This window comes from Oryx dammah, unplaced genomic scaffold (genome assembly GCF_014754425.2).
Source record: "Oryx dammah isolate SB20612 unplaced genomic scaffold, SCBI_Odam_1.1 HiC_scaffold_11, whole genome shotgun sequence".
In the NCBI taxonomy this organism is placed as follows: domain Eukaryota; kingdom Metazoa; phylum Chordata; class Mammalia; order Artiodactyla; family Bovidae; genus Oryx; species Oryx dammah.
In genome coordinates this window covers 6,549,392-6,576,522 of record NW_024070195.1, presented here as the reverse complement: position 1 = coordinate 6,576,522, position 27,131 = coordinate 6,549,392, and the positions used below count along the sequence as shown (strand labels likewise).

Below are 27,131 nucleotides of genomic sequence, written 5' to 3'. Positions count from 1 at the left end.
TGGCTCCTGACACCAGCCACCCTCAGTCATGACCCAAAGGTATCGCCTTCCTACCAGTGAGGAAAGGAGCCAAGAGGAAATAGAACAGCAGGTCACAACTGAATTCAAAACCCTCCTGTTGCTCATCCACACAAAACCGAGTGTCAGCCTTTAAGGCACTTGTAATCTGGAGAAGGAAATGACAACCCACTCCAGTGTTCTTGCCTGGAGAATCCCAGGGACGGGGGAGCCTGGTGGGCTGCCGTCTATGGGGTCACACAGAGTCGGACATGACTGAAGCGAAGCAGCAGCGGCAGCAATCTAGATTAGGGGCTTACAAAGGGCTCAGTGGTAAAGCATCTGCCTGCCAATGCAGGAGACCCATGTTTGATCCCTGGGTCAGGAAGATCCCCCCAAGAATAAATCGGCAACCCGCTCCAGTATTCTTGCCTGGAGAATCCCATGGACAGAGGAGCTTGGCGGGCTACAGTCTACGGAGTTGTAAAACAGTTGGATGCTAGTGGGAGGCTAAACAACAAGAGTCTAGATTAGACAAGGATGAGGGGACACCTGGGCTGACAGGCAGAATGAACGTTACAACAGGGAGTGTGAATGACACAGCTGGTAGCTGGGCATCGGGGGGCTCTCACTCCCTCTTGCCCAATGAGGAAACTCTGAGTCTCAGCTCAGAAGGTCACTGGTCTCCCGGTGACCTCCCAGCCCAGGGTCACTGTGCTAGAAGTGGCTGACCCTTGACTTGAATGTGAGCAGCTTTGCTCCTGAGTTCCTGCTGTTGGTCGGTGTCCCATCCCATGCCGTTCAGGCAGGCCCAGGGACGGCTAGCAGTCAGCACCCAGGTGTGCTTCAGAGAAAACCAGGAGAGATAGGGAGAGCCACGTTCAGTTTTACTAAGACACGTGACTTTCTCCAACATTCCTTTTCTTTCTCTGGCATTCAGTCTATCAGTATGTGCTGGGAAGCACTAGGTCTGAAGCACTGTAAATCTTTTCCTTCAAGCTTCCTTATTGCTCAGAAAACCATCTGGACGAGTCTTTTCCTTTCCTATAGAATTGACTTCCAAATTCCGCCTCTCTTGCTCCCCCTTCAGGTGGTCACATTTCTGCAGGTATTAACCTGATCTAGAGGAGTAATCCAAGTCTATGCCCCAACCGGTAACGCTGAAGAAGCTGAAGTTGAATGGTTTATGAAGACCTACAAGACCTTTTAGAACTAACACCCATAAAAGATGTCCTTTTCATTACAGGGGACTGGAATGCAAAAGTAGGAAGTCAAGAAACACCTGGAGTAACAGGCAAATTTGGCCTTGGAATGCGGAATGAAGCAGGGCAAAGACTAATAGAGTTTTGCCAAGAAAATGCACTGGTCATAGCAAACACCCTCTTCCAACAACACAAGAGAAAACTCTACATATGGACGTCACTAGATGGTCAATACCGAAATCAGACTGATTATATTCTTTGCAGCCAAAGATGGAGAAGCTCTATACAGTCAACAAAAACAAGACGAGGAGCTGACTGTGGCTCAGATCATGAACTCCTTCTTGCCAAATTCAGACTCAAATTGAAGAAAGTAGGGAAAACCGCTAGACCATTCAGGTATGACCTAAATCAAATCTCTTATACAGTGGAAGTGAGAAATAGATTTAAGGGCCTAGATCTGATAGATAGATTGCCTGATGAACTATGGATGGAGGTTCCTGACATTGTTTAGGAGACAGGGATCAAGACCATTCCCATGATAAAGAAATGCAAAAAAGCAAAATGGCTGTCTGGGGAGGCCTTACAAATAGCTGTGAAAAGAAGAGAGGCGAAAAGCAAAGGAGAAAAGGAAAGATATAAGCATCTGAATGCAGAGTTCCAGAGAATAGCAAGAAAAGATAAGAAAGCCTTCTTCAGCGATCAATGCAAATAAATAGAGGCAAACAACAGAATGGGAAAGACTAGAGATCTCTTCAAGAAAATTAGTGATACCAAGGGAACATTTCATGCAAAGATGGGCTCGATAAAGGACAGAAATGGTCTGGACCTAACAGAAGCAGAAGATATTAAGAAGAGGTGGCAAGAATACACAGAAGAACTGTACAAAAAAGATCTTCACAACCCAGATAATCATGATGATGTGATCACTAATGTAGAGCCAGACATCTTGGAATGTGAAGTCAAGTGGGCCTTAGAAAGCATCACTATGAACAAAGCTAGTGGAGGTGATAGAATTCCAGTTGAGCTGTTTCAAATCCTGAAAGATGATGCTGTCAAAGTGCTGCACTCAATATGCCAGCAAATTTGGAAAACTCAGCAGTGGCCATAGGACTGGAAAAGGTCAGTTTTCATTCCAATTCCAAAGAAAGGCAATGTCAAAGAATGCTCAAACTACCGCACAATTGCACTCATGCTAGTAAAGTAATGCTCAAAATTCTCCAAGTATTCTCAGCAATACATGAACCGTGAACTCCCTGATGTTCAAGCTGGTTTTAGAAAAGGCAGAGGAACCAGAGATCAAATTGCCAGCATCCGCTGGATCATGGAAAAAGCAAGAGAGTTCCAGAAAAACATCTATTTCTGCTTTATTGACTATGCCAAAGCCTTTGACTGTGTGGATCACAATAAACTATGGAAAATTCTGAAAGAGATGGGAATACCAGACCACCCGACCTGCCTCTTGAGAAATCTGTATGCAGGTCAGGAAGCAACAGTTAGAACTGGACATGGAACAACAGACTGGTTCCAAATAGGAAAAGGAGTATGTCAAGGCTGTATATTGTCACCCTGCTTATTTAACTTATATGCAGAGTACACCATGAGAAACGCTGGGCTGGAAGAAGCACAAGCTGGAATCAAGATTGCTGGGAGAAATATCAATAACCTCAGATATGCAGATGACACCACCCTTATGGCAGAAAGTGAAGAGGAGCTAAAAAGCCTCTTGATGAAAGAGGAGAGCGAAAAGTTGGCTTAAATCTCAACATTTAGAAAACGAAGATCATGGCATCTGGTCCCATCACTTCATGGGAAATAGATGGGGAAACAGTGTCAGACTTTATTTTTTGGGCTCCAAAATCACTGCAGATGGTGACTGCAGCCATGAAATTAAAAGACGCTTACTCCTTGGAAGAAAAGTTATGACTAACCTAGATAGTATATTCAAAAGCAGACACATTACTTTGCCGACTAAGGTCTGTCTAGTCAAGGCTAAGGTTTTTCCTGTGGTCATGTATGGATGTGAGAGTTGGACTGTGAAGAAGGCTGAGCACTGAAGAATTGATGCTTTTGAACTGTGGTGTTGGAGAAGACTCTTGAGAGTCCCTTGGACTGCAAGGAGATCCGACCAGTCCATTCTGAAGGAGATCAACCCTGGGATTTCTTTGGAAGGAATGATGCTAAAGCTGAAGCTCCAGTACTCTGGCCACCTCATGAGAAGAGTTGACTCATTGGAAAAGACTCTGATGCTGGGAGGAATTGGGGGCAGGAGGAGAAGGGGACGACCGAGGATGAGATGGCTGGATGGCATCATGGACTTGATGGACGTGAGTCTGAGTGAACTCCGGGAGATGGTGATGAACAGGGAGGCCTGGCGTGCTGCGATTCATGGGGTCGCAAAGAGTCGGACACGACTGAGCGAGTGAAATGAACTGAACTGAACTGAGAGGAGTAATTGGTCCCTGGCCAAATCGGGTTTCCAAGGCCTCACCCCTGAACTAATAATTAACCAGGCACCTAAAGATACTCTCCAAAGACCAAGCCCTGTGAACCATCTCCAACTCTTCTCTTTTTGCAGAGAACAAGTCACCAATTTTCGTGTAGATTATCATTTAATACTCACAGTAACTCTGTGAAGTAAGCACAATTATTATTCCCATTTCACAGATAAGCAAATGAGACTTAGAAATGTCTAACACATATCCAAGGTCACGAAGTTGGGTGGCATTACAGCTGATCTCTGAATTTATATATTTAAATATTGAGCTGCTTTCCAATACATATATGTCTATAAAGGCATCAAAATTCATTCCAATCTCCTTCGCTCTTCCCAGAGGCCAAGGCCACTGCTGGTGGAGGTGGGACCAGCATGTCTTAGAGCCAGGACTTCAGCTAAGCATCATGGGAAAGACCACTTACATAGAGTGGGAGGGGGAAGATGAATGAGTATGCTGAGGTTAATGGGGGCCTGGTTCCTCACTTCTGGGGAAAGAAATGGAGAATACAGAAGCCTTTGTTGTTGGATTGGAATTGGAGGTCATGTGAATTTGTGTTTGTTTTTCTGGCCTTGCTGTGAGGCTTGTGGGATCTTCCCCAACCAGAGACCAAACCTGGGTCATGGCAGTGAAAGCAGTGAGTCCTAACCATTGAACCACTAGGGAATTCCCTATAGTTTTTAATAAGCAGACAGAGAGAGATAGGTACATAGATAGATAGATATAAATAGATAGGTAAATAGGTACCTATGTACAACATATGTGGTACATAGGTACCTACGTGAAAAATTCTTCAAAGGATGGGAATACCAGACCACCTGACCTGCCTCCTGAGAAATCTGTATGCAGGTCAAGAAGCAACAGTTAGAACTGGACATGGAACAACAGACTGGTTCCAAATAGGAAAAGGAGTACGTCAAGGCTGTATATTGTCACCCTGCTTATTTAACTTATATGCAGAGTACATCATGAGAAATGCTGGGCTGGATGAAGCACAAGCTGGAATCAAGATTGCTGGGAGAAATATCAATAACCTCAGATATGCAGATGACACCACCCTTATGGCAGAAAGTGAAGAACTAAAGAGGCTGTTGATGAAAGTGAAAGAGGAGAGTGAAAAAGTTGGCTTAAATCTCAACATTCAGGAAACTAAGATCATGGCATTGGTCCCATCACGTCATGGCAAATAGATGGGAAAACGGTGGAAACAGTGACAGACTTTTTTTTTTGTCCAAAATCACTGCAGATGGTGACTGCTGCCATGAAATTAAAATATCCTTGCTCCTTGGAAGAAAAGTTATGATCAACCTAGGCAGCATATTGAAAAACAGAGACATTACTTTGCCAGCAAAGGTCCGTCTAGTCAAAGCTATGGTTTTTTCAGTGGTCATGTATGGATGTGAGAGCTGGACTATAAAGAAAGCTGAGCGCCGAAGAATTGATGCTTTTGAACTGTGGTGTTGGAGAAGACTCTTGAGAGTCCTTTGGACTGCCAGGAGATCCAACCAGTCCATCCTAAAGGAGATCACTCGTGAATATTCATTGAAAGGACGGATGCTAAAGCTGAAGCTCCAATACTTTGGCCACCTGATGCAAAGAACTGACTGATTTGAAAAGACCCTGATGCTGGGAAAGATTGAAGGTGGGAGGAGACAGGGACGACAGAGAATGAGACGGCTGGATGGCATCACCGACTCAATGGACATGAGTCTGAGCAAGATCCAAGAGATGGTGAAGGACAGGGAAGCCTGGAGTGCTACAGGCCATGGGGTCGAAAAGAGCTGGACACGACTGAGCAACTGAACAACAACAACAAAAGGGATGTGACCGCTAAGTGTAGCTCAAGATCCTTACTCAGATTTTAAGTTTAGGAAGGACATTATTAATACAACTGGTGATACTGGAGTAGGGTCTGTGGATTAAAGAGTAACACGGCAACACTTGCTGGTTATACTATGACAGGAAACTCTGCAGGAGAGTGCCTTGGTTGTTAGTGATTATTGCACTTTGAAATGGTGAGAGATGATTTGCAAACGGCTGAAGAAAAGTATAAAGGAGAGAGCGTGGAAGCAAAGAATAAGCAGGTATGGTAGAATGTCATGGGTTGGGGAGTGTAAGTGAAGGGTATGGGGAGCTCTTTATACTATTTTTATAAGTCTATAAGTATTTTAAGTATAGTAATTTTGGAATCCGTTTAAGAGGTTGAAAACTCATTAAGATCATTCAAGGAGTAGTATTTTCTTTTCTTTCTTTTTAAGGGGAACAGGGGTTTTCTTTAATCACTCTTTGCTTATTTACTCTTTCTTATTTGGTTGCACTGGATCTTAGTTGCAGCAGGCAGTGTCTTCAGTCTTTAATTGCAGCGTGTGGAATCTTAGTTCCTGGACCAGGGATCAAACCCATGCCCTCTGCAGTGGGCGTGCAGAGCTCTAATCACCAAACCACCCGGTGAGACCCCTGAAAATTGTGAAGAATAATATCGATCTCCCTCAGAGGATTTCTGAGAGGTTTAAATGACTTAGTCAAACGAGGCATTAACATTAAATCTTTTACTCTCTCCTGGAGATAACATTTGTTCTACAGAATTTCTTCTTTAGCCACATTTGTGTTACCTTCACCAACAAAGCAGTGCCAGGGAGTTCCCTGGCAGTCCAGTAGTTAGGATTCTGCTCTCTCGTGGCCAATCCCTGGTCAGGCAATTAATGTCTCACAAGCTGCTTGGTGTTGCCAAGAGCAACACAACGAACAAACAAAATTCAAGAAAACAAACAAACAAAAACTTCCAAAACAGTGCCAACGTTGGCGCCACCAAGGCTGTGGAAATAGCCCCCGTCTCTAAAAGTAACACAGGACGACAGTTCTAGCTAGAGATTATTATGACCAAAGTCAGCTCTGCCCCACCCTTTCTGACCAAACAGAAACCTTGCTCCTCTGAGATTTTGAAATCTGGTTTTTAATGTGGGGTGTTAGATCAAGGAAGTAATTTTCAACAGTTTCCATGCCAGGGCATTTCCTGAAAGCAGTCATTGGTCTGGCACCTGTTAAAAAATAATAATAACCGAACAAAGTTCTCTCCTCCACAGGTGAATAGACAAGGCTCCCCAGCTGCCACGGGCCTTGTGTGTGGAATACGCTGCCAGGATCAGCAGGTAGCCTCTCAGCAGCTGTGCCCAGCGGGTCAGCCCGCGCAGACACGGCTGGGAAGCTTAGCGGTGTCTACACGGTACAAGGAAAGAGGCTGCCACGACAGGGAGCAGGCTGGGGACAAACCAAAAGCCCGCCACTGTTGTCTAGTCACTAAGTCACGTCCGACTCTGCAATCCCATGGACTGCAGCCCGCCAGGCTCTTCTGTCCATGGGACTCCCAGGCAAGAATACTGGAGTGGGTTGCCATTGCCTTCTCCAGGGGATGTTTTCAGACCAGGGATCGAACCCATATCTCCTGCATGGCAGACGGATTCTTCACTGCTAAGCTGCTAGGGAAGCCTAAAAACCCTCCATACACTTTGGGAAAAGATGGAGCCAGTTCTGGCTACTCTGGCACCCAGAGACCCTCCAGAACAACTCTGGGTTTCTATTCTGAGGCTCCATGTCTTGTCAATAGAGACCTATCATTACGATTAATTTTATTCTCAATCCTGCCTTGTCCTTAATTTCATTTCCCCTCCTATCTTAACCGTCTCTTTTATGGCTTTGAAACTAGAAAGTCACCCCACACCTGGCTTTTGCCTGATTCACAAGATTGAAGCCTTGTGGCTTGTTAGGGCTCAAGACTGTAAAGGCTCCTCTGTCCATGAAATTCTCCAGGCAAGCATACTGGAGTGGGTTGCCATTTCCCTTCTCTAGGGGATCTTTCCAACCCAGGAATCGAACCCTGGTCTCCTGCATTGCAGGCAGATTCTTTGCCAGCTGAGCCACCAGGGAAGCCCTGTAAAGTCACAAACAGCTGCACACAGCTCAGTATTTGCACAGAAAATTCTACGCGGTGGCTGGTTTACCTTCCATAAAAATTGTTATGATTTTTCACCATGGCTAGAAGGAGCTTAGTTAGGATTGCAAAGATTATAGGAATTTGCAGTTCACTTCATTCCTAATAAGGATAAAACGAGACAGACACATTTATGAATCCTTGGAGGTAAAAACAAATGCTTGTGAAACTCTGTCAGAGTCTGCCCCTAATTTGTCAAGCTCGGTAACACAGAAATAGCATTGGGAGCAGCAAAGTGGTGTGGATTTAAACAACCCCTTCCTGTGTTTCTAGGTGGTCAAATATAGCCAGCAAAGAACAATGCACACACATACTAACAGAGACCGAGGCCAAGGGGCAAATCTTGTGAAACAGAAGAAACAAAAAGTAGAAGTTACACAAACACTAATTCGGGCTTCAGCAGCAGGCCTGTACCTCATAGTTCAAGAGCTGGAAGGGAAAGGTCGTAGACTAGAGAGAGCAAATACGGGTTGGCTAGACAGGAAGGGATTGTAGCCATTTTATCCTTCAGAGGAGGAAGAATTGTGGTTTGCATAAAACCACAGAAAAGGGCTCAAATCTTAATACAGTATCTCAATTAAAAGGGTGACTTTATTTTTTAAATGAACCTTAACTAATTGCTTAGTCAAAGGGTTCAGGAAGAAGAAACCAGAATTGACATTTTGGCCAGGCATTTTAGCAAGGTATCCTTAATTCAACATTGGACAGTTTCATCTTTTAATCCACCCAGTCTTCAAAACAAATTCAAGTGTGTTTGGCACTTATGAGTTGGATGTCTTTGAGATAGTAGCAAAAACTCTCCGTACCTGTTTCCTCATCTATAAAACAGAGCTTGAAACAATGCCAAGATTCAAAGAAGTAATGTCCAAGAGGCACTTAGTCCTCTTCCAAGAAGACAGACCAAATGCCAACAAGTACATGAGAAGATTTTCAACATCATGGCTCCTTGTTCCCGTCAGTAAGTCGTGTTTGATTCTTTGCAGCCCCATGGACTGCAGCACTGTCTTTCACAATCTCCCGGAGTTTGTTCAAACTCATGTCCATTGAGTGGGTGATGCTATCTAACCATCTCATCCTCTGCCATCCACTTCTTTTGCCTTTAATCTTTCCCAGCATCAAGGTCATTTCCAATGACTTGGCTCTTTGCATCAAGTGGCCAGAGTATTGAAGCTTCAGCAGCAGTCCTTCCAGTCAATATTCAAAAGGCCAACAGCATATGAAAAGGTGTTCAAGATCATTGCTCATTAGGGAAATGCAAATCAAACCAAAGGAGATACCATTTCACATCTACTAGAATGGGTAAAATAAAAAGGCAATAATGAGTGTTGGTGAGTATATGAAGAAATTGGAACCCTCATACCTTGCTGGTGGAAATGCAAAATAGTATACCTCCTTTGGAAACCAGCTTGACAATTCCTCAAAATGTTAAACATAGAGTTTCCACACGGACTAGCAATTTAAAAATTTTTAGGAGCCCACTGTGTGGCATGCAAGATTTAGTTCCCAACTGGGGATAGAACCTGTGCCCACTTTGGTGGGAGCGCAGTTTTAACCAATGGACCTTCAGCGAAGTCCCTGGACCTGTAATTTTACTTATAGAATCTACCCAGGAGAAATGAAAGCATGTGCCTGTACAAAGACTTGCCTAGGAATGTTCATAGCAGCATTATTCATAATGGCCCCAAAGTAGAAACAACTCGAAAGCTTATCAACAGATGAATGAGTAAACAAAACATGATCTATCCCCATAACAGAATAGAAGTCATCTATATAAAGAAGAGAAGTACTGATTCATGCTACAACCTGGATAATCCTCAAAATCATTCCATTAATAGAAGGAGACAGACATGAAAAAGCATATCTGTGGCTTGACTTAAAAATGTCCAACAAAGGTGAATCTATTCAGACAGAAAACAAAGGATTGTAAATGGGCATGAAGTTTCGTCTGCAGGTGATAAAAAATACTCTAAATTCAGCTGGGGTCATGGTGGTGCACTTGTACATATACTAAAAACCATTTAATTGTGTACTTGAAACAGGTGAGTTTTACAGTATATAAATTATTATATTTCTGAATAACACACCTCAATTCTGTGGTGTGTAAACTGTACCTCAATAAAGCTGTAAACTCAGAGGAAGAAGGGCAGTTTGTCCAGCGCCTGACATTAAAAATGTTCATATGATGAGTTTACTTGCCTTCTTTTGTACTGACTAAACCTGGGTTGACTGTCAGCTGTTAGTGACTTGGACCGTAGAAGACTACCTGGTTGGCATGTAAGCAATACTTTTGCAGGAAAAACATGGGGTGCAAGAGGATGGTCACACCGCAGGTCTCAGGCGAGTCCCTGGAAAGGGCTGCCATGTGAGGGTCCCTGGTTCCTCACAGGAAGGACTTCAAGAGCCAGCCAGAGTGAAAGAACACATTTATTGAGGGAGATACACATTCCATAGATAAAGTGTGGGCCATCTCAGAAGGCAAGAGGCCCCAGGGAACAGGGTTGTTAGTTTTTATGGGCTGGGTAATTTCATAGGCGAAATGCCAGGCTGGATGAATCATAAGCTGGAATCAAGATTGCAGGGAGAAATATCAATAAACTCAGGTATGCAGATGACACCATCCTAATGGCAGAAAACAAAGAGGAACTAAAGAACCTCTTGATGAAGGTGAAAGAGGAGAGTGAAAAAGCTGGCTTAAAACTCAACATTTAAAAAACAAAAATCATGGTATCCAGTCCCATCACTTTATGGCAGATAGATGGAGAAAAAAATGGAAACAGTGACAGACTTTATTTTCTTGGGCTCCAAAATCACGGCAGACAGTGACTGCAGCCTGAAATTGAAAGACACTTGCTCCCTGGATGAAAAGCTATGACAAACCTAGACAGCGAATTAAAAACCAGACACCACTTTGCCAACAAATGTCCATATAGTTAAAACTATGTTTTTTCCAGTAGTCCTGTACAGATGTGAGAGTTGGACCATAAAGAGGGCTGAGTGCTGAAGAATTGGTGCCTTTGAACTGTGGTGCTAGAGAAGAGTCTTGAGAGTTTCTTGCACAGCAAAGATATCAAATAAGTCGATCCTAAAGGAAATCAATTCTAAATATTCATTGGAAGGATTAATGCTGAAGTTGAAGCTCCAATACTGTGGCCTGATGAGAAGAGCTGACTCATTGGAAAAGACCCTGATGTTGGGAAAGATTGAAGGCAGGAGGAGAAGGGGATGACAGAGAATGAGACGGTTTGATGGCATCGCCGACTCAATGGACATGAGTTTGAGAAAGCTCAGGGAGTTGGTGACGGACAGGGAAGCCTGGTGTGCTGCTGTCCGTGGGGTCTCAGAGTTGGACAGGACTTAGCAACTGAAAACACCAACATATTTGGGGCAGAGATTTCCAGGATTGGTCACAATAAACTGTGGAAAATTCTGAAAGAGATGGGAATACCAGACCACTTGACCTGCTTCTTGAGAAACCTGTATGCAGGTTAGGAAGCAACAGTTGGAACTGGACATGGAACAACAGACTGGTTCCAAACAGGAAAAGGAGTACGTCAAGGCTGTATATTGTCACCCTGCTTATTTAACTTATATGCAGAGTACATCATGAGAAACGCTGGGCTGGAAGAAGCACAAACTGGAATCAAGATTGCCGGGAGAAATATCAATCACCTCAGATATGCAGATGACACCACCCTTATGGCTGAAAGTGAAGAGGAACTAAAGAGGCTCTTGATGAAAGTGAAAAAGGAGAGTGAAAAAGTTGGCTTAAAGCTCAACATTCAGAAAACTAAGATGAGGGCATCCAGTCTCATCACTTCATGGCAAATAGATGGGGAAACAGGAAATAGTGGCTGACTTTATTTTTCTGGGCTCCAAAATCACTGCAGATGGTGATTGCAGCCATGAAATTAAAAGACGCTTACTCCTTGGTAGGAAAGTTATGACCAACCTAGATAGCATATTAAAAAGCAGAGACATAACTTTGTCAGCAAAGGTCTGTCTAGTCAAGGCTATGGTTTTTCCAGTGGTCATGTATGGATGTGAGAGTTGGACTATAAAGAAAGCTGAGCGCCAAAGAATTGGTGCTTTTGAACTGTGGTGTTGGAGAAGACTCTTGAGAGTCCCTTGGACTGCAAGGAGATCCAACCAGTCCATCCTAAAGGAGATCAGTGCTGGGTGTTCATTGGAAGGACTGATGTTGAAGCTGAAACTCCAATAATTTGGCCACCTGATGCAAAGAGCTGACTCATTGGAAAAGACCCTGATGCTGGGAAAGATTGAAGGTGAGAGAAGGGGATGACAGAGATGGTTGGATGGCATCACCGACTCAATGGACATGGCTATGGGTAGACTCCGGGAGTTGCTGATGGACAGGGAGGCCTGGCGTGCTGCGGTTCATGGGGTCGCAAAGAGTCGGACATGACTGAGCGACTGCACTGAACTGAACACTTGTATGGTTGACCTTGGAACTGTCATGGTGCCTGTAGGTGTGTCATCTAGCTAATGTATTACAAGGAAGCTCAAGGTCCAGTGGAAATCAAATCTTCCACCTTCTTGGGCTTAACCAAGTTGGGTTTCCAGCCTGTTTATATTCTGTTCTCAGCAGCTCTGTCATTGTTTTAGAGGTTGTGCCCTGCCCCTGTCCTGCCTGTTTTAATGCCACATTTATTTTATATTTGCAACATAGGTGAATCATATTCAGTTTGACACTCAGCAGTGTGTGGTCAAGGCTCATAAAGACAGAAATGTCACTCTAACCCTCCAGGACTCTGCACTGTGTCTCCACAGATACTGGAACAACAAACCCTTAAGAAGATAAGGATACCAGCAGGAGAAAAAGAGTCCAGAGGACAAACTCTACCCGAGGGTGGTGGGTGCTCAGTACACAGAGCTCAGTATAGCTCTCAAAGATAATCAGAATTTCTGCAGGCAAAGAGAGGCCTCAGGGGAAAAGCTGACCAAGAGGAAAGAGGTCAGCTTGGGGCTTAGCAACTCTACAAGGAATTCAAGTGGTAGCAAAGTAAAGCACTTAACTACATTTTCTGGATAGTTTTAATCAGAGCGCCTCTCAGGGTCGGTACAACTGGCAAATTCCCCTAATGGTTGATTTCGATTTTCTAAGACCTGAACTAAAACAGCTTCCATCACTGCCACGATACACAGGCTGATGCAAGGTGAGCTCGGTCTCAGGTAACTGCTGACTCCCACAGACCTACTGCAGTCAAGTTTTCTGCTGGATTTGGCCTAGGTGGCAAGGATGTCTGCCCTTTGGAAAAGGAGGTGGAGTTGGGGGCAGGACGTAAAAACTGAATTAGACTGAAAATAGCAGACTGAACTTTCTGCAAAATGGAAGAATTTCCATCACTTGGAGAAAAGATGACATTTAAGAGAAGAAGTCTACACTATCGTCTCCCATTCAATGGCTCCTCACTCAACATTCTGCTGGAGCCCAGCAGGAGGAGGAAGTTAGGCCAGAAGTCCAAGGGCTGATGTCAGTCATCCCGTTCATGCTCTCCCTTTTGGGGTGCAGGAGGTGGGGGTGGGGCAGGGAGGCGGGGTTGAGGAGGGACCAATGAGATGCTGTGGGTCACCCTAGGACAGTAGTCAAGTGGGTGGGTGGGGGTGGCCGCTTCTGTGGGAGGGGAGGGGAGCAGAGAAACTTCCCTGAGGAAGTAAGTGACCTTTCAATGCGATCTGAGGCTATTTCAACTAGATCGGGGGAACATTCCAGAAGGAGCAAGAAAAGAGCATTTCAGAACGCAGGGGCAGTGTGAGCAAGGGCCTGGAGACTGTCTGTCTTCCGACCGAGCTAGGGTGATAGAAACTTGGCAGAGTCAGAGGCCCTGGACTCGGCTCAGAATCCCACTTCCTAATAAGAGGAAAGAGAAAGCAGCCACTTCAGACCCCACGCACGTGACCCTGCTAATAAAAGCAAAAGCTGAGCGGAGACCTCTGTGGGCTGCATGTCCGATTTCTAGTAAAAAAAAAAAAATCCCTGCACCTTCAAAAACACTTTTTTTTTTTTTTTTGGTCACACATAGAAATTTTAGAATTGTAACACTAAAACTTCAAAAAGCAGCATCTAAGAAATTCTTTTTTTCTTCTCCCTCTCTTGGAAGTGTTAATAAGCTTCTACAACATCCTGGGGACAATTTGTGTGCTATCTAATCCATCCTACACTCTGCCAAGGAGATATTTTGATGACAAATCAGAGAAATGAGACATTTTGCCCCAAATGACACAGGTTGTAGTTGGCAAAGCCAGGACTGTCTGCTTTTAAATCCCGCCAACAAATTGGGAGCCACCACTGATTCTACAGGCTTCCCGGGGAGCTCAGTTGGTAAAACATCTGCCTGCAATGAGACCCCGGCTCAGCTCCTGGGTTGGGAAGATCCCCTGGACAAGGGATAGGCTACCAACACCAGTATTGTTGGGCTTCTTTTGTGGCTCAGCTGGTAAAGAATCTGCCTGCAATGCTGGAGACCGGGGTTCAATCCCTGGGTTGGGAAAATCCCCTGGAGAAGGAAAGGGCTACCCACTTCAGTATAGCAGAGTTAATTATATTAAGTATGACATACGCTGAAATCCTTATTTATTACGTAACTCAAAGTTTGTACCTTTTGACTTCCTTCATCCAATATCCCCTCCCTCTGGTAACCATAAATTTGATCTCTTTTCCTTTGAGTTTGTTTTTGATGTATTCTTGACCTGTGCTAGTTCCTGTCATACAGCACAGTGATTTGCTATTAATACGTCTACACATTTCAGAATAATCTCCACAATGGGCTATTACCATCTGTCACCACCCAAAGATATTACACTATTATTGGCTCTGTTCCCCACCCTGTACCTTTGTACCTTTCCTACCTGTGACTCATTTATCTTGCAACTGGAAGTTTGTACCTCTTTCTTCTCTTTTAAAGTACTTATTTATATTTTTAGGCTATGCCGGGTCTTAGTATCGCCGTGCAAACTCTTACTTGTGGCACATGGGATCTAGTTCCCTGGCCAGGGATCTAACCTGGGCCTCTAGCATTGCGAGCATGGAATCTTAGCCACTGGACCACGTGGGAAGTCCCAGTTTGCACTTTTTGGTGTCCTTCACCTATTTCTACCTCCAACCCCCTTCCCTCTGCCAACCATTTGTTTGTTCTTTGTATCGACGACTCCATTTCTGTTTTTTTGTTTTATTTTTTAGATTCCACATATAAGTGAAATCCTCTGGTATTTTTCTTTCTCTGCCTGACTCTTTTCATTCAGCCTAATACTCTCTAGGTCTACCCATGTTATTACAAATGACAAGATTTCATTCTTCTTTATTGCTGAGTAATATTTCCATGTCTCTGTGTGTGTGTAAACCACATCTTCTTTATCCATTCATCTATTGATGGGCACTTAGGTTGGTTCCATATCTTGGCTATCATAAATAATGCAGGAATGAAGATAGGGGTATATATTAATACATGGTTTTGAGTTAGTCTTTTTGTTTTCTTTGGATAAATACCCAGTGGTGGGATTGCTGGATTGTATGGTAGTTCTATTTTTGATTTTTTTTTTTTTTTGAGGAAAGATGGTATTTCCTTGAAAAACAGCTTGTATCCCGACTTGCTGATTTCTTTTCCTATGACAAAAGTCTATATTTCAACAGATACGAAAACAAAGATTGTTCAAGCTATTAATAAAACTTATCCCCCAACTGTCCTTCGCCAGCAAGTCTGCCCATACACTCAGTGATCCTGGAGGCTCTGTGAGCATAATGTGTCTGAGAAGCATAAATTCCCTCTGGATACAGCAAGATCCCAGCCAAATCCCTGAGGGGGCCGAGAAACTGTGAGTTCCCAGAACCAGCTTTATTTAGATTGATTCTTCCTGCTTCTCTCAAGGTTTCAGCACTTGGCACCTCAGCACAGCATCTGTACATATAAAAAGTCTAGAGCAACTAGCCAGCCTGCAATAAAGATGGAGTCAAGCCAGTGTGGACTTTACAGCAGAAACTCAACAAGCCTCCCCTTTCAAGGGCACAGGGGCACATACATGGCAGAAAATACCAGGAGGGCGGGTCTATCGGACCATCGGGTCCCTGGTTCTCCAAGGGAAAAACGAAAAGCAAATAGAATCTGTCTTCCAAGCCCACAATCTCCAATTTTCTTCTTTTCCCTATACCTTCCCCTTTTGATTTCTTGTTGTTCTTTTTTCCTTCCATCTCCAATGAAACCTGCTCTCAGCTTTTTCTTTTTCTCTGAGATTTTTTTCAGAATGAGAAAAGACTCTTTTTTCATTCATTCATTAATATGAATTTGAAATAAGCTCCCACTGAATCAAATGAGAAATATTCCTTTGTTGCAAGTGAGGCTGAAACCATTGGTCAGTTTCAAAATCTTTAAATCCCAAGAGCATGTGATGAATGAAACAAACCCACCGAAAGTTCCTGCTCAGGGCAGAACCATGCCGGCGGGAGGAGCACATGATCTATAGCTTGGAAGCAAACAGGAGGTGGCGAACTGGCACCTCTGGCCCATAAAAGGATCTCTGTCCTAACTGGAAATCAGCCATGGCCGAGGCTGACAGGGAACTGAAAGGCTGCCACCTTGGTGTGACCTGGGTTAAGGAACGGAAGGGGCAGGACAGAGTTGGGAGAGAAGCGGGGTAAAGACAGAGGAAGATCAGGAACCCTCATTTCGGTGACGTCCATTGGACAGCATCTTTTAAGGCACCTGTGAATGCTCTTTCTGGAATACTTCCATCCTCATGGGCCCCTTCGCCTGAGCAGGCCGTGCAGGAACCCTCCCTTCTGAGAGGTTTCCGGAGGGCCGGCCACTGCTGAATGGTCTCACTGTGTATTAAAACCATGGCTTGCCTTGTGTTTGAAACCACATGACCCTGCCCCATTGGCCCCACCTGACCTGAATGGTTGGGGGCCTCAATGAAAGGCAGCGCCTCTACAGAGGGGTCGCCTGCTGCTCAGAAAGTGGCTGGGATGCGAACAGGGATGCTCATCGTACGGTGACTTCAGGACCCACACAGCGAGCCTCTCTGAGAAGAAGCATCTGAAGGAGACAGAGAGGAATTGCTATCGACAGTGCAGCCCAGAATCTGACTGGAGACACAAGGGGAAGACGCTGGAAGTAGAGCCCACCGGGCTCACGAGCAAGAAGAAGCCCTGAAGCAGAGGTGAGACTCTTAGGTAAGGACAGAGAACCAGAGATGAAGATGCTGATGCTTCTCCGAGTCGCTAGGACGGCCCCACTGCTGTCTGACTGTTCTTCCCCAAGCGGGGAGGACACCTGGCTGCCTGCTCTGTGCATCCCAGGAGCCACCAGCCATGGGCACCTTTGGTATTTGAGCTATATTGCGTTCAATAAAATAGATGATTCAAAGTCACTTGACCTACTCATTTTTGTTTCTATAATGCAGCCGCGAAAGATGGAAAGTTACCCAGGTGGCTCATACTGTATTTCTTTCAGATGGTGTTCAACATCCCCATGAGGCCATTTCATGCAGGAGATCTTTTTTGCTTCTTCTTCTTCTTTATTTTTTTTTTTTTTTAACTTTTTGGCCACACCACTTGGCATGTGGGATTTTAGTTCCCCAACCAGGGATTGAACCGGTGCCCACCCCCACCATGGAAGCTCAAATTCTTAACCACGGGACCACCAGGGAAGTCCCTGTCCTATTACTTGAGAATCCTAACAAGCCCACCATCACTGCAGTCAATTAGAACAATCTTAAAATGTCCAAAACAAATAGCCAACAAACTCATAATCAGCAAAGAAGGATCCTTGAAACAGAAATGACCCAGATGTTCTCATAGCAGGAGGAACCATTAAACAAGGCAGCCACTTAAGTTTCTAGTTCCCTCACCTCCTCACGACCAAGCCCTACTCTCAGGCCTGCCTCAGGTCTTGTAAGAGTTGGCTGGCCCAGTGGAGGCCTCTAACAAGGATCCTCCAGACACGTAACGCAGAAGCAATTCTAAAAGCTCCTTCCTTGAAATGTTTTGAAAGGCATGGAGCTGTCCATTTGTTTTCCCTTGTCTTGCTGACCTGTAACTGCTGGTCTTTACCAGAGATGTAACAATCTAGTTCCAATAGATAACTCATGTTGAGGACACAGCATTTCTGTTCAATAAATTGATTAGAATCATTAGTTAGACTCATGGGCTCCAGAGTGAAAGAGACTCACAGGCCATCTGTCCGACACTTGATAAATGAGTTTCCTTGACACCATTTCTCCAGCCTCGGCTTCCAAACATCCCTTGGGTTTGTTCACTACTCTAATCCCAGATCCATGGAAACGGTCTACATCGTATTTGGTCCAAGCAACACATAAGAGAGAAGTGGGGCTTTTACTTCCCTTTTTCTGGGTACTGCAACTCCATATGAACAGCTAAATAGTCATGACTCCTCCTGTTCAGTTTCTTTTTAAAATTTTATTATTTTTGGCCTCATCATGACTTAGTTGGGTCTTAGTTGTGGCTCACAGGCTTAGTGGCCCCAAGGCATGTGGGATCTTAGTTCTCCAACCAGGAATTGAACCAGATCTGCATTGGGAGGTGGATTCTTAACCACTGGGTCACCAAGGAAGTTCCTTCACTTCACTTTCTTGAGCCCTGATTTCTTTTTTGACCGTGAACTCTGCCAAAAGAGGTCATTTAATTTTTTTCTTAATTAAAAAATAATGTATTCAAATATAGTTGATTTACAGTGTTGTGCTAGTTTCAAGTATACAGCAAAGTGATATACATATCTATAGGGTTGCAAAGAACCAGACACAGCTGAAGCAACTGACCAGGCATGCGCATATATGTACGCAACCTTATGGCCTGTAGCCCACCAGGCTCCTCTGTCCATGGGATTCTCCAGGCAAGAATACTGGAGTGGATTGCCCAGCCCTCCTCCAGGGGATCTTCCCGACCTAGGAACTGAACTTGTGTCTCCTGTACTACAGGCAGATTCTTTACTGCTAAGCTACCAGGAGGAGAAGGCAATGGCACCCCACTCCAGTACTCTTACCTGGAAAAACCTATGGACAGAGGAGCCTGGTAGGCTGCAGTCCATGGGGTCGCTAAGAGTCGGACACGACTGAGCGACTTCACTTTCATCTTTCCCTTTCATGCACTGGAGAAGGAAATGGCAACCCATTCCAGTGTTCTTGCCTGAAGAATCCCAGGGAGGGGGAGCCTGGTGGGCTGCCGTCTCTGGGGTCACACGGAGTCGGACACGACTGAAGCGACTTAGCAGCAAGCCACCAGGAAAGCTTTTTCAGATCATTTTCCAATATAAGTTATTACAAGACATTGCCCTGTGCTATACACTAGGCCGTTGTCTTGATTTTCTTTTATCGCTACAACATTACTCATTCCTGCTCTGGGAAAACCATCGATTTGAAAAGCATTCTAAGTCTAGCAAGCTTTATGTACTAACATCAAAAATAAGCATCCACAGTAGTTCACAGCCTTGACTATTCCTGGGAATTTCCTGGAGGCTGAACAAATACTGAAGCTCACATCCACCCAGGAAGTCAGGAAATGTATTTTTACAAGCTCCAGGAGACTTTAATATGTATCTAGGGCTGAACCACTAATCTCAAGAAGCCACGACCCTAATCCTTATGTTGATTCAAGTTAGTTTTCCTTTGAACTACGAATCTGAATTTTTATTTCCAATTGAACTAGCAGAACTGGCATTAGTTCGCTGTAAACAATTGGAGATTATTTAAGGCATTTGGAACCTGGACCAAGGAAAGGTGAAGTTGATTTAGGAACAACCGAACAACTAATTTGGGAAATCACCTTAAAAGAACATCAGGGTTAGGCGACCTGGTACAATTAGTGCGTTTGCCTGCTAGCTGGGTAATTTGAACACATCATGCAACCACGCTGAAGCTTCTTTGTCTATAAAATAAAGACATTGGTTTAGGAATCTTAGTGGTAAGGAATCCACCTGCCAAAGCAGCAGATGCAGGGGACGTGGGTTTGATCCTTGGGTAGGGAAGATCCCTTGGAGAAGGAAATGGCAACACCCTGCCTGGGAAATCCCATGGACAGAGGAGCCTGGGGGGCTATAGTCAGTATGTGGGTTGCAGAAGAGTCAGACACTAGTTACTGAACAACACAAAATGAAGAGGAATTACACCACCCACTCTGTGAGCAGAGCTGCTATAAAGATATTTTGATGAACTTTTGAAACTGTGAATGTGTGCTAAGTCACTTCAGTCGAGTCTTAACATCCCTATGGACTGTAGCGCACCAGGATCCTCTGTCCACAGGAGTCTCCAGGCAGGAATACCGGAGTGGCTTGCCAAGCCCTCCTCCAGGGGATCTTCCTGACCCAAGGACTGAACTCACATGAAGAACGATCTTTACGAAGGAGTTAATTTTCAAAACCTTATTTTTTAGTGGTTTATTCAGTATTGGCCATGAGATGTTTATTCATAACAAAAGTTGAGAGATATACATACCAGGAATCCTATTGAGTGTGACCCAGAAATGTTCGTCAGGACTGTACGTGTCCTTGGACCAGGACATTAAGTCAAGCGCCAGCGGGTCGTGAAGGACGAAGTTTGCGAATTCCCTTGTGAGGGCCACATAGGCAGTGCCAAAGTAAACGGTCATGTTGTGAGGAGGCAGTGTTTTCAATTTTGTGGTTTTAATCACGTAGGAATTTTTTTGCTTTAATAGCTCGTGGTGGACATACTTAGTCCGCCCAATTGCGTGAGCTGGGGGCAGCACCCCGGGGGTGATGTTTTTCCCTTTAAATCCCTTCAGATGCCGAATGATCTCCCTGTTGGTTTTCAGGGGGAAATCTTGCCCACAGGTGTTGAGGATGTATTTCCACGGAACCTCTGAGGCCACAAGATCTTTGATGCAGTTCAGGTCAGCCTGGAGCCTGGAAATCCCACCATAGACCACGGGCTCCATCTTGGAAGCCAGAAAAGCATTTGGGAAGCAGCTCAGTAACCGCTTCACCAAGCCTTTAAATGTGTCTGTTGCCTTTTCGTCCACGTGAACACAGTAGACATTTTGGGGCATGTAAATAGCCCTGAAGAGTCTCTCAAACGTGCCGAAGTCTTTGTGGATGGTCATCACATAAGCCAAGGGGAAGCCAGCCTCTTCTTCAGAGAGTGTCTCTGTTATGTAATGACTCCGAGCCACGTACTCATGACAGGTGGTTTCACTGAAGGTACTCTCCAATGCATTCTTTTTAGGGCAAAAACTCTTCCCCTTAAAAATCTGGTGACAGACTTCTGATAATAGTGAAGCATTGGATATGGAAGCTTCCAGGAAATTTTTATTCTCCCCTAACTCGTTGTTGCAGACAAACACAAAAATCAGGGCCGAGACCAGAGACACGCAGAAGAGACAACGCTTCCAAAAGCCCATCATTCAAACCCAGGAAATAAGTAGACTGTCTCTTGGGACATCTGGTCAGAGGGTAGACACACTTAACTTACATTTTCTCCGAAATCCATAACCATCCTCCAGGTGGACACAGCTCTGACCGGCTGCTCCGTGACCTTCCAGCTGATGCTGCTTGTCCGTTTTCTGTCTTCCTTTCCTCTTCATTCCCCACGGTGCTGCTTTTCCACCTTTCTCCAACACGTTTCTGAAGGAACTCTTAGGGATTTGTTTTGCTCTGTCTCCTCCCCCGTCTCATCTTGCAACCTGTTTATACACACACAAAAAAACAAGTTGCCCCAGGGAGGTTCTGACTCCAGTGTATCCACCCTTCCCTACAGGAAAATCAGTGAGGGGTGACGGGACCGTTCTGCAAGTCACCGTTCTCAGACTTTAACCCCGGCCTCTTCTCTCAGCCAGAAGGTTGGCAACTGTGTCAGCTCCCTGACTTCCTGTTAATCATTGCATTCAACTGACTGAGTTTGTTTGCTTAAACAGGACTGCCAAGTTACAAGCATTGGTCCCGAGCATGTGAACACTGCCTGGAGAGGTATTCTGTCAATAAATATTTAGTACTTAAAAATTAATCACCTCACCTTGTCTTTTTCCACACACGCGCCCCTCTCCATATTGGCTGGCTATGCCATAAAGCATGGCGTATGACTGGCTGTTGAGCCATTCTTTCCAGCACTTAATTTTGTCTGCTATGAGGTAAGGTCTTTAAAAAGGCACATTAGCAAGCAAACCTCACCACCTGACTTACTACACTAAGATGAATAAAAGCTAATTAAAAAAAAAAAACACAAAAAAAATAGGGACTTCCCAGTGGTCCAGTGGTTAAGAATCTGTCACACAATGCGGGGGACATAGGTTCTATGCCTGGTCTCAAGTGTTGCGCCTAAGACCCGATGCAGGCGAATGAATAAATATTTTTTTTTAAAAATAGGTTTACATGAAAAAAAAAACAAAAAACCTAAAAGCCTAGCAGCCCAATATAACCCCCAAATTGCATAGGGTCTAAAGCTGAAGTTAGGAGAAGGCAATGGCACCCCACTCCAGTACTCTTGCCTAAAAAATCCCATGGGCGGAGGAGCCTGGTAGGCTGCAGTCCATGGGGTCGGGAAGAGTCGGACACGACTGAGCGACTTGACTTTCACCTTTCACTTTCATGCATTGGAGAAGGAAATGGCAACACACTCCAGTGTTCTTGCCTGAAGAATCCCAGGGATGGGGGAGCCTTGTTGGCTGCCATCTATGGGGTCGCACAGAGTTGGACACGACTGAAGCGACTTAGCAGCAGCAGCAAGCTGAAGTTAGTGAATATCAAGTTTATCTCATCTAAGCCCAGGTTCCTGTGTGGCTCAGTGGTAAAGAATTTGCCTGCCAGTGCAGGAGACACAGAGACATGGATTTGGTCTCTTGGTTGGGAAGACCCTCTGAAGGAGGAAATGGTAACCTGCTCCATAGTCTTGCCTGGAGAATCCCATGGAGAAAGCAGCCTGTTGGGCTAGAGTCCACGGGGTCACAAAGGAGTCAGACACGACTTAGTGACTAAACAACCACAGAACTGAAGGAGAGAAGTTCTTAAATTCCATATATGAATAAACCTTTCCAAAGGAGTTCCCTTATCTGTAAAACACGAGAATCATTTTAGCACCTTCATAAGTCAGTCGTGGGAATACAATGAGAAAAATGTATCAAGGGTTCACTGCCCCCCCATCCATGAGTGGGGCTGAGACTGGAGACAGCTGGACCCCAGGCTGGGCAGCGGGATCTTGTCTCCCGTTGGTGCTTCATGGCAGAGATAAAGGCAGGAGCAGAGAGGAGCTGAAATCTGCTTGAGTGAGAAGATGATGACCACAGTCTTCATCCTGGAGGTCAAGGAGGTCTCCCTGACTGCACATGTGCAGAAAGGCTCCTCAGGGGTCAAAAATGGAGGCACCTATGTCTAATTATGCTTTCGAAATGAGTCAAATAGTTTGTATAACTTTTTCTCCTCATACATGCAGATGATGACATGAACTCTCCCTTTGTTTGTTTTGGCTGTCTCCTCATTCTTGGCACAGTTCCATTTCTCCGGAGATTTCATGCATAAAATCATCCCCAATTATTTGCCTGTTCTACCCTGAATTTACAACTCCCCAAGTCTGCTATGATTGTTGTTGTTCTTTTAATATTGTTTATTTATTTGGCTGCCAGGTCTTCATTGCATCATGCGGGATCTTCTGTTGAAGCCCTTGGGCTTACCTAACTGCTCCGTGGCAAGTGGGATCTTAGATTCCTGGCCAGAGATTGAACCTGTGTCCCCTGCATTGCAAGATGGATTCTTAGCCCCTGGACCACCAGTCCTTGAAGTCCCTACAACTCCCTGAGTTTAAAGTTTCAAGGTGAAGAACGTTTGCAAGTTGGCACTTGGCTGCAGTGGAATCCTAACCCCAAATCCTTAAAATCAGAAGGATTTTGACAATGCCAGACATTATTAATGGCGATCTTTTTTTTTTTTTTTCTTTGCTCTACCCCAGTGTTCTCTGATGTTTACTCTCCTAGTGGTCACTTGGGAGATGCTGGTTTTCCTGAGGCCCTTTTGCACGACACCACTCACTATTCTTCCGAATTCTGGGCAGGATGCTCTTGCCATTTGTACAAGATCGTAGAAGGGATGGTAATAAGTGATGAGAAAGAACGGCGATCCTTTTCCTCAGTTTGAACATTAGGACAAAAACTATTTTTTTAATTAATTAATTTTTGGCTGTACTGGGTCTTCGCTGCTGTGCACAGGCTTTCTCTAGTTATGGCGAGCAGGGGCTACGTCTCGTTGTGGGGAGCGGGCTTCTCATCCCCTGACTTCTCTTGTTGCAGAGCACAGGCTTAGGTGGGTGGGCTTCGGTAGTTGCATGGCTTGGGTCAATAGTTGTGGTGCATGGGTTTAGTCGCCTCGGCACGTGGAATCTTCCCAGACTGGGGATTGAACCCATGTCCCCCACATGGGCAGGCAGACTCTCAACCACTGGACCACCAGGCAAGTCCCAGGTCAAAATTGATACCCCAAATTCTAAGTTGGAGGCACCGACTGAGTAGGTTAAGAGTTCTGGAGAAGTTGTCCGCCAGGGCAGACTTGTGGCTTGGCTACTCAATAAATGGTTGGGTGTATGACGAAGTCCTAGAATTCAACCCATACTTGCTTATTTCTACATAATGTTCAGTCTTACAAATTCCCACTCCAGCCATAAACTCATTTTCATCCTAGGAAAACTGCACTGAGAGTTTAATCTCCACAGCTGACTGCAGAAAGGGAGCAGAGAGAAGGGCCCTGTTTGTACAGCTGCGGTTATTCCACACACCAGTACCCAAAGCACTTTTCACGTATTCATTTCATTTTGACAGCACCTCTGTGCCCAAGTGAGAAACCAGGGATACCAAGGAGAAACTTTGTCTGAGTCCCCAGAGATCACAGAGAAAGAGCAGTTTGGGTTAAACTGGTTTTATGTGCACATCACATCTTGTCTTTTTTTCCAGCTCTGTCTCCGGCCAGACTCTCTTCTCTGTCTGTCTTCTCTCTCTTTTCTCTCCTTCCTCTTTCTCTGTTTGTCTATACATTTACTATACTAAACTCTGTACTCTGCTTTACCTTCATCCCTGTGGGGTTTGATTTTTTTTTATTAGCCACAGGAAATAGTCTGAAGCACCAGGACTTAAAATAGACCCATGTGTGGTTGAGAAACAGCCCAGATCGTATGAAGGAAGGTCTCCAGTTGAGTCAAAGCCATTCTTGACAGCCCAGCGCGTCTAAGAAAGTCATTTGATCTCACACCTCCCTGCTTCCTCCGGAGTAAATTTGAGAAAACAACCCCTGCTATCACTCAGGGACCTCCAATGTTGGCTTCTTCCCAGGCAGATCACCCATGCCTCTGAGTCTGGGTATTTTCCGACATCAACGTCTGGGTGCAGCTGGAAGATTCCAGAAGTAACATACAGAAAGCATCCAGCCGGAGAGTGGCCAGAGATGTCAGGGTGAATTTCAGACTTCCAGAGAAAGCCATTGGGAAGAAAAGAGTGAGGGGAGGAGGTGGGGAAGGTTGAAATTTTTTGACATAAAATCCCTGGAAATAGAATAGCAGGAAAATGAAAGAAAAAGCTGGTTCTTTTCTTTTTCTCATTGGCTGCGCCAGGCAGCAGGCAGGATCTTCCCTGGCCAGGGATGGAACCCACATCCCCTGCAATGGAAGCTCGGAGTCTTAACCAGTGGGCCGCCAGGGAAGCCCAAAGCTGGTTCTTGTCAAAACAGCCCATTAAATATCATTGGTATAATGCAAAGCTGAGGCCAAGAGCTGACAGAGGAAGAGCAGCTCAGGGTTGCCTGCTAAGTTGCTCAGTCGTGTCCAACTCTTTGCAGCCCTATGAGCCCGCTGTAGCCCACCAGGCTCCTCTGTCCATGGGATTTCCGAGCAAGAATACTGGGGTGGGTTGCCATTTCATTCTCCAGGGGATCTTCCCTACACAGGGATTAAACCCACATCTCTTACATCTCCTGCACTGGCAGGCCAGTTCTTTACCACTAGCGCCACCTGGGAAGTATCTTGTAATAACCTACGATGGAAAAGAATCTGAAAAAGAATATATATAAGTGAATCCCTTTGCCATATACTAGAAACTAAAAGAACATCTAAATCAACTATACTTCAGTTTTTTAAAAAAGAGGTGATGTTTCCAGAAAACCTCTTCCCTCAGTAGTTTTCTAGCAAATTGACCCCTTTCTATCTCTCTCCATTCCCAGGAGGATAAAGTTGCCTGGGAGCATCCTAGTGCGAATCCTCTCCTTCTCTTATGATGGAGGCCATTATTGGAGTTTATGCTGCTATTTAAACACAGAATAACAGAAGCTGGAATGTGGAAGCATAACTTTCTATTTGCCTCAGTCCCAGTCCCAAAGGCCTGTCCTTCAGAGTCGCAAAGACTGAGACTTAAAATAAGCTGGAGTCTCGGAGTCTCAAGTTACTGTTATCCAACACCGGCTTACCCTCCCCTACAGAGTCCTGGAAGCTTTGAATCTAGTGCTTCCAACTTCGGAAATGTAAGATGTCACCGTAGGGGAGATAACTGTCCTTGATATAACTGCATCTCCCACTGGGACACTCAAAATAGGGCCCATGCCAATGCAGGAGACCCGGGTTTGATCCCTGGGTCAGGAAGATCCCCTGAAGAAGGAAATGGCAACCCACTCCAGCAGTCTTGCCTGGGAAATCCCTCGGACAGGGAAACCTGGCAGGCTACAGTCCATGGGGTTACAAAGAGTCAGACATGACTGAGCAACTAAACCACAACTTTCCTGAGACTACCGTCCAATTTACCCATGCAGAAGTTTGCTTTTCCTAGAGAAAGAACTTTTGAATTTTCTTCACAGATTCTTTTTTTTTAAATATTTATTTTAAATTTTATTTTATGTATTTGGTTTCATTAGGTCTTAGCTGCGGCATGTGGGATCTAGTTCCCAGATCAGGGTTGGCACCCAGACCCCTAAAACTCCAGGAAGTGTGGGGTCTTAGCCACTAGAGCACCAGGGAGTCCTCTTTCCAGATTCTTTGTGCTTAAAGTTCACCCTCAAATTTAGTCCCAGGTGGGAAAGCCTATATAGCCCCAGATCTGGAGTGACCTTTAAAAGAGTTGGGTCTGAATTCAACCTGACAAAGCTGTATGTGAAAAGGTGTGACTTAGTTTTGACACTTCCCAGCATTAATTGCAATAGCATTTTCCATAATGAAAAAACTGGAAACACACGCTCAACAACTGAGGAATTGTTAAGCAAATTCTAGTACATCCATACTATGAAAAAGAATGCAATTACCCAATATATATGCACAACAATTATCTCTCAACTTGTGCAATGTATAACTTTTGCTTTTTAAAATTTTCTTAGTTTTTACATACCGACTTTTCTTTATTTCTCAGATTTTCTACAATAGGATTGTATTTTTAATAAGAAAAAATTTTTTAAATTATTATTTTATTCATTTGGCTGCATTGGGTCTTAGTCGCAGCGTACTGGCTCAGTAGTTGTG

At 44.7% G+C, this 27,131-nt stretch overlaps 1 protein-coding gene across 1 annotated transcript in view; it reads right to left on the bottom strand.

Moving 5' to 3' along the window:
* Positions 1 to 21,551, bottom strand: part of LOC120869900 (N-acetyllactosaminide beta-1,6-N-acetylglucosaminyl-transferase-like) — a 97,242-nt gene extending 75,691 nt beyond the window's left edge. Inside the window, exon 1 of the mRNA XM_040249234.1 lies at positions 20,139 to 21,551. Within this exon, the coding sequence (XP_040105168.1) occupies positions 20,139 to 21,063 (925 nt within the window). The 5' untranslated portion in view covers positions 21,064 to 21,551. The remainder of the gene's footprint in view (positions 1 to 20,138) is intronic.
* Between the last annotated feature and the right edge of the window lie 5,580 nt (positions 21,552 to 27,131).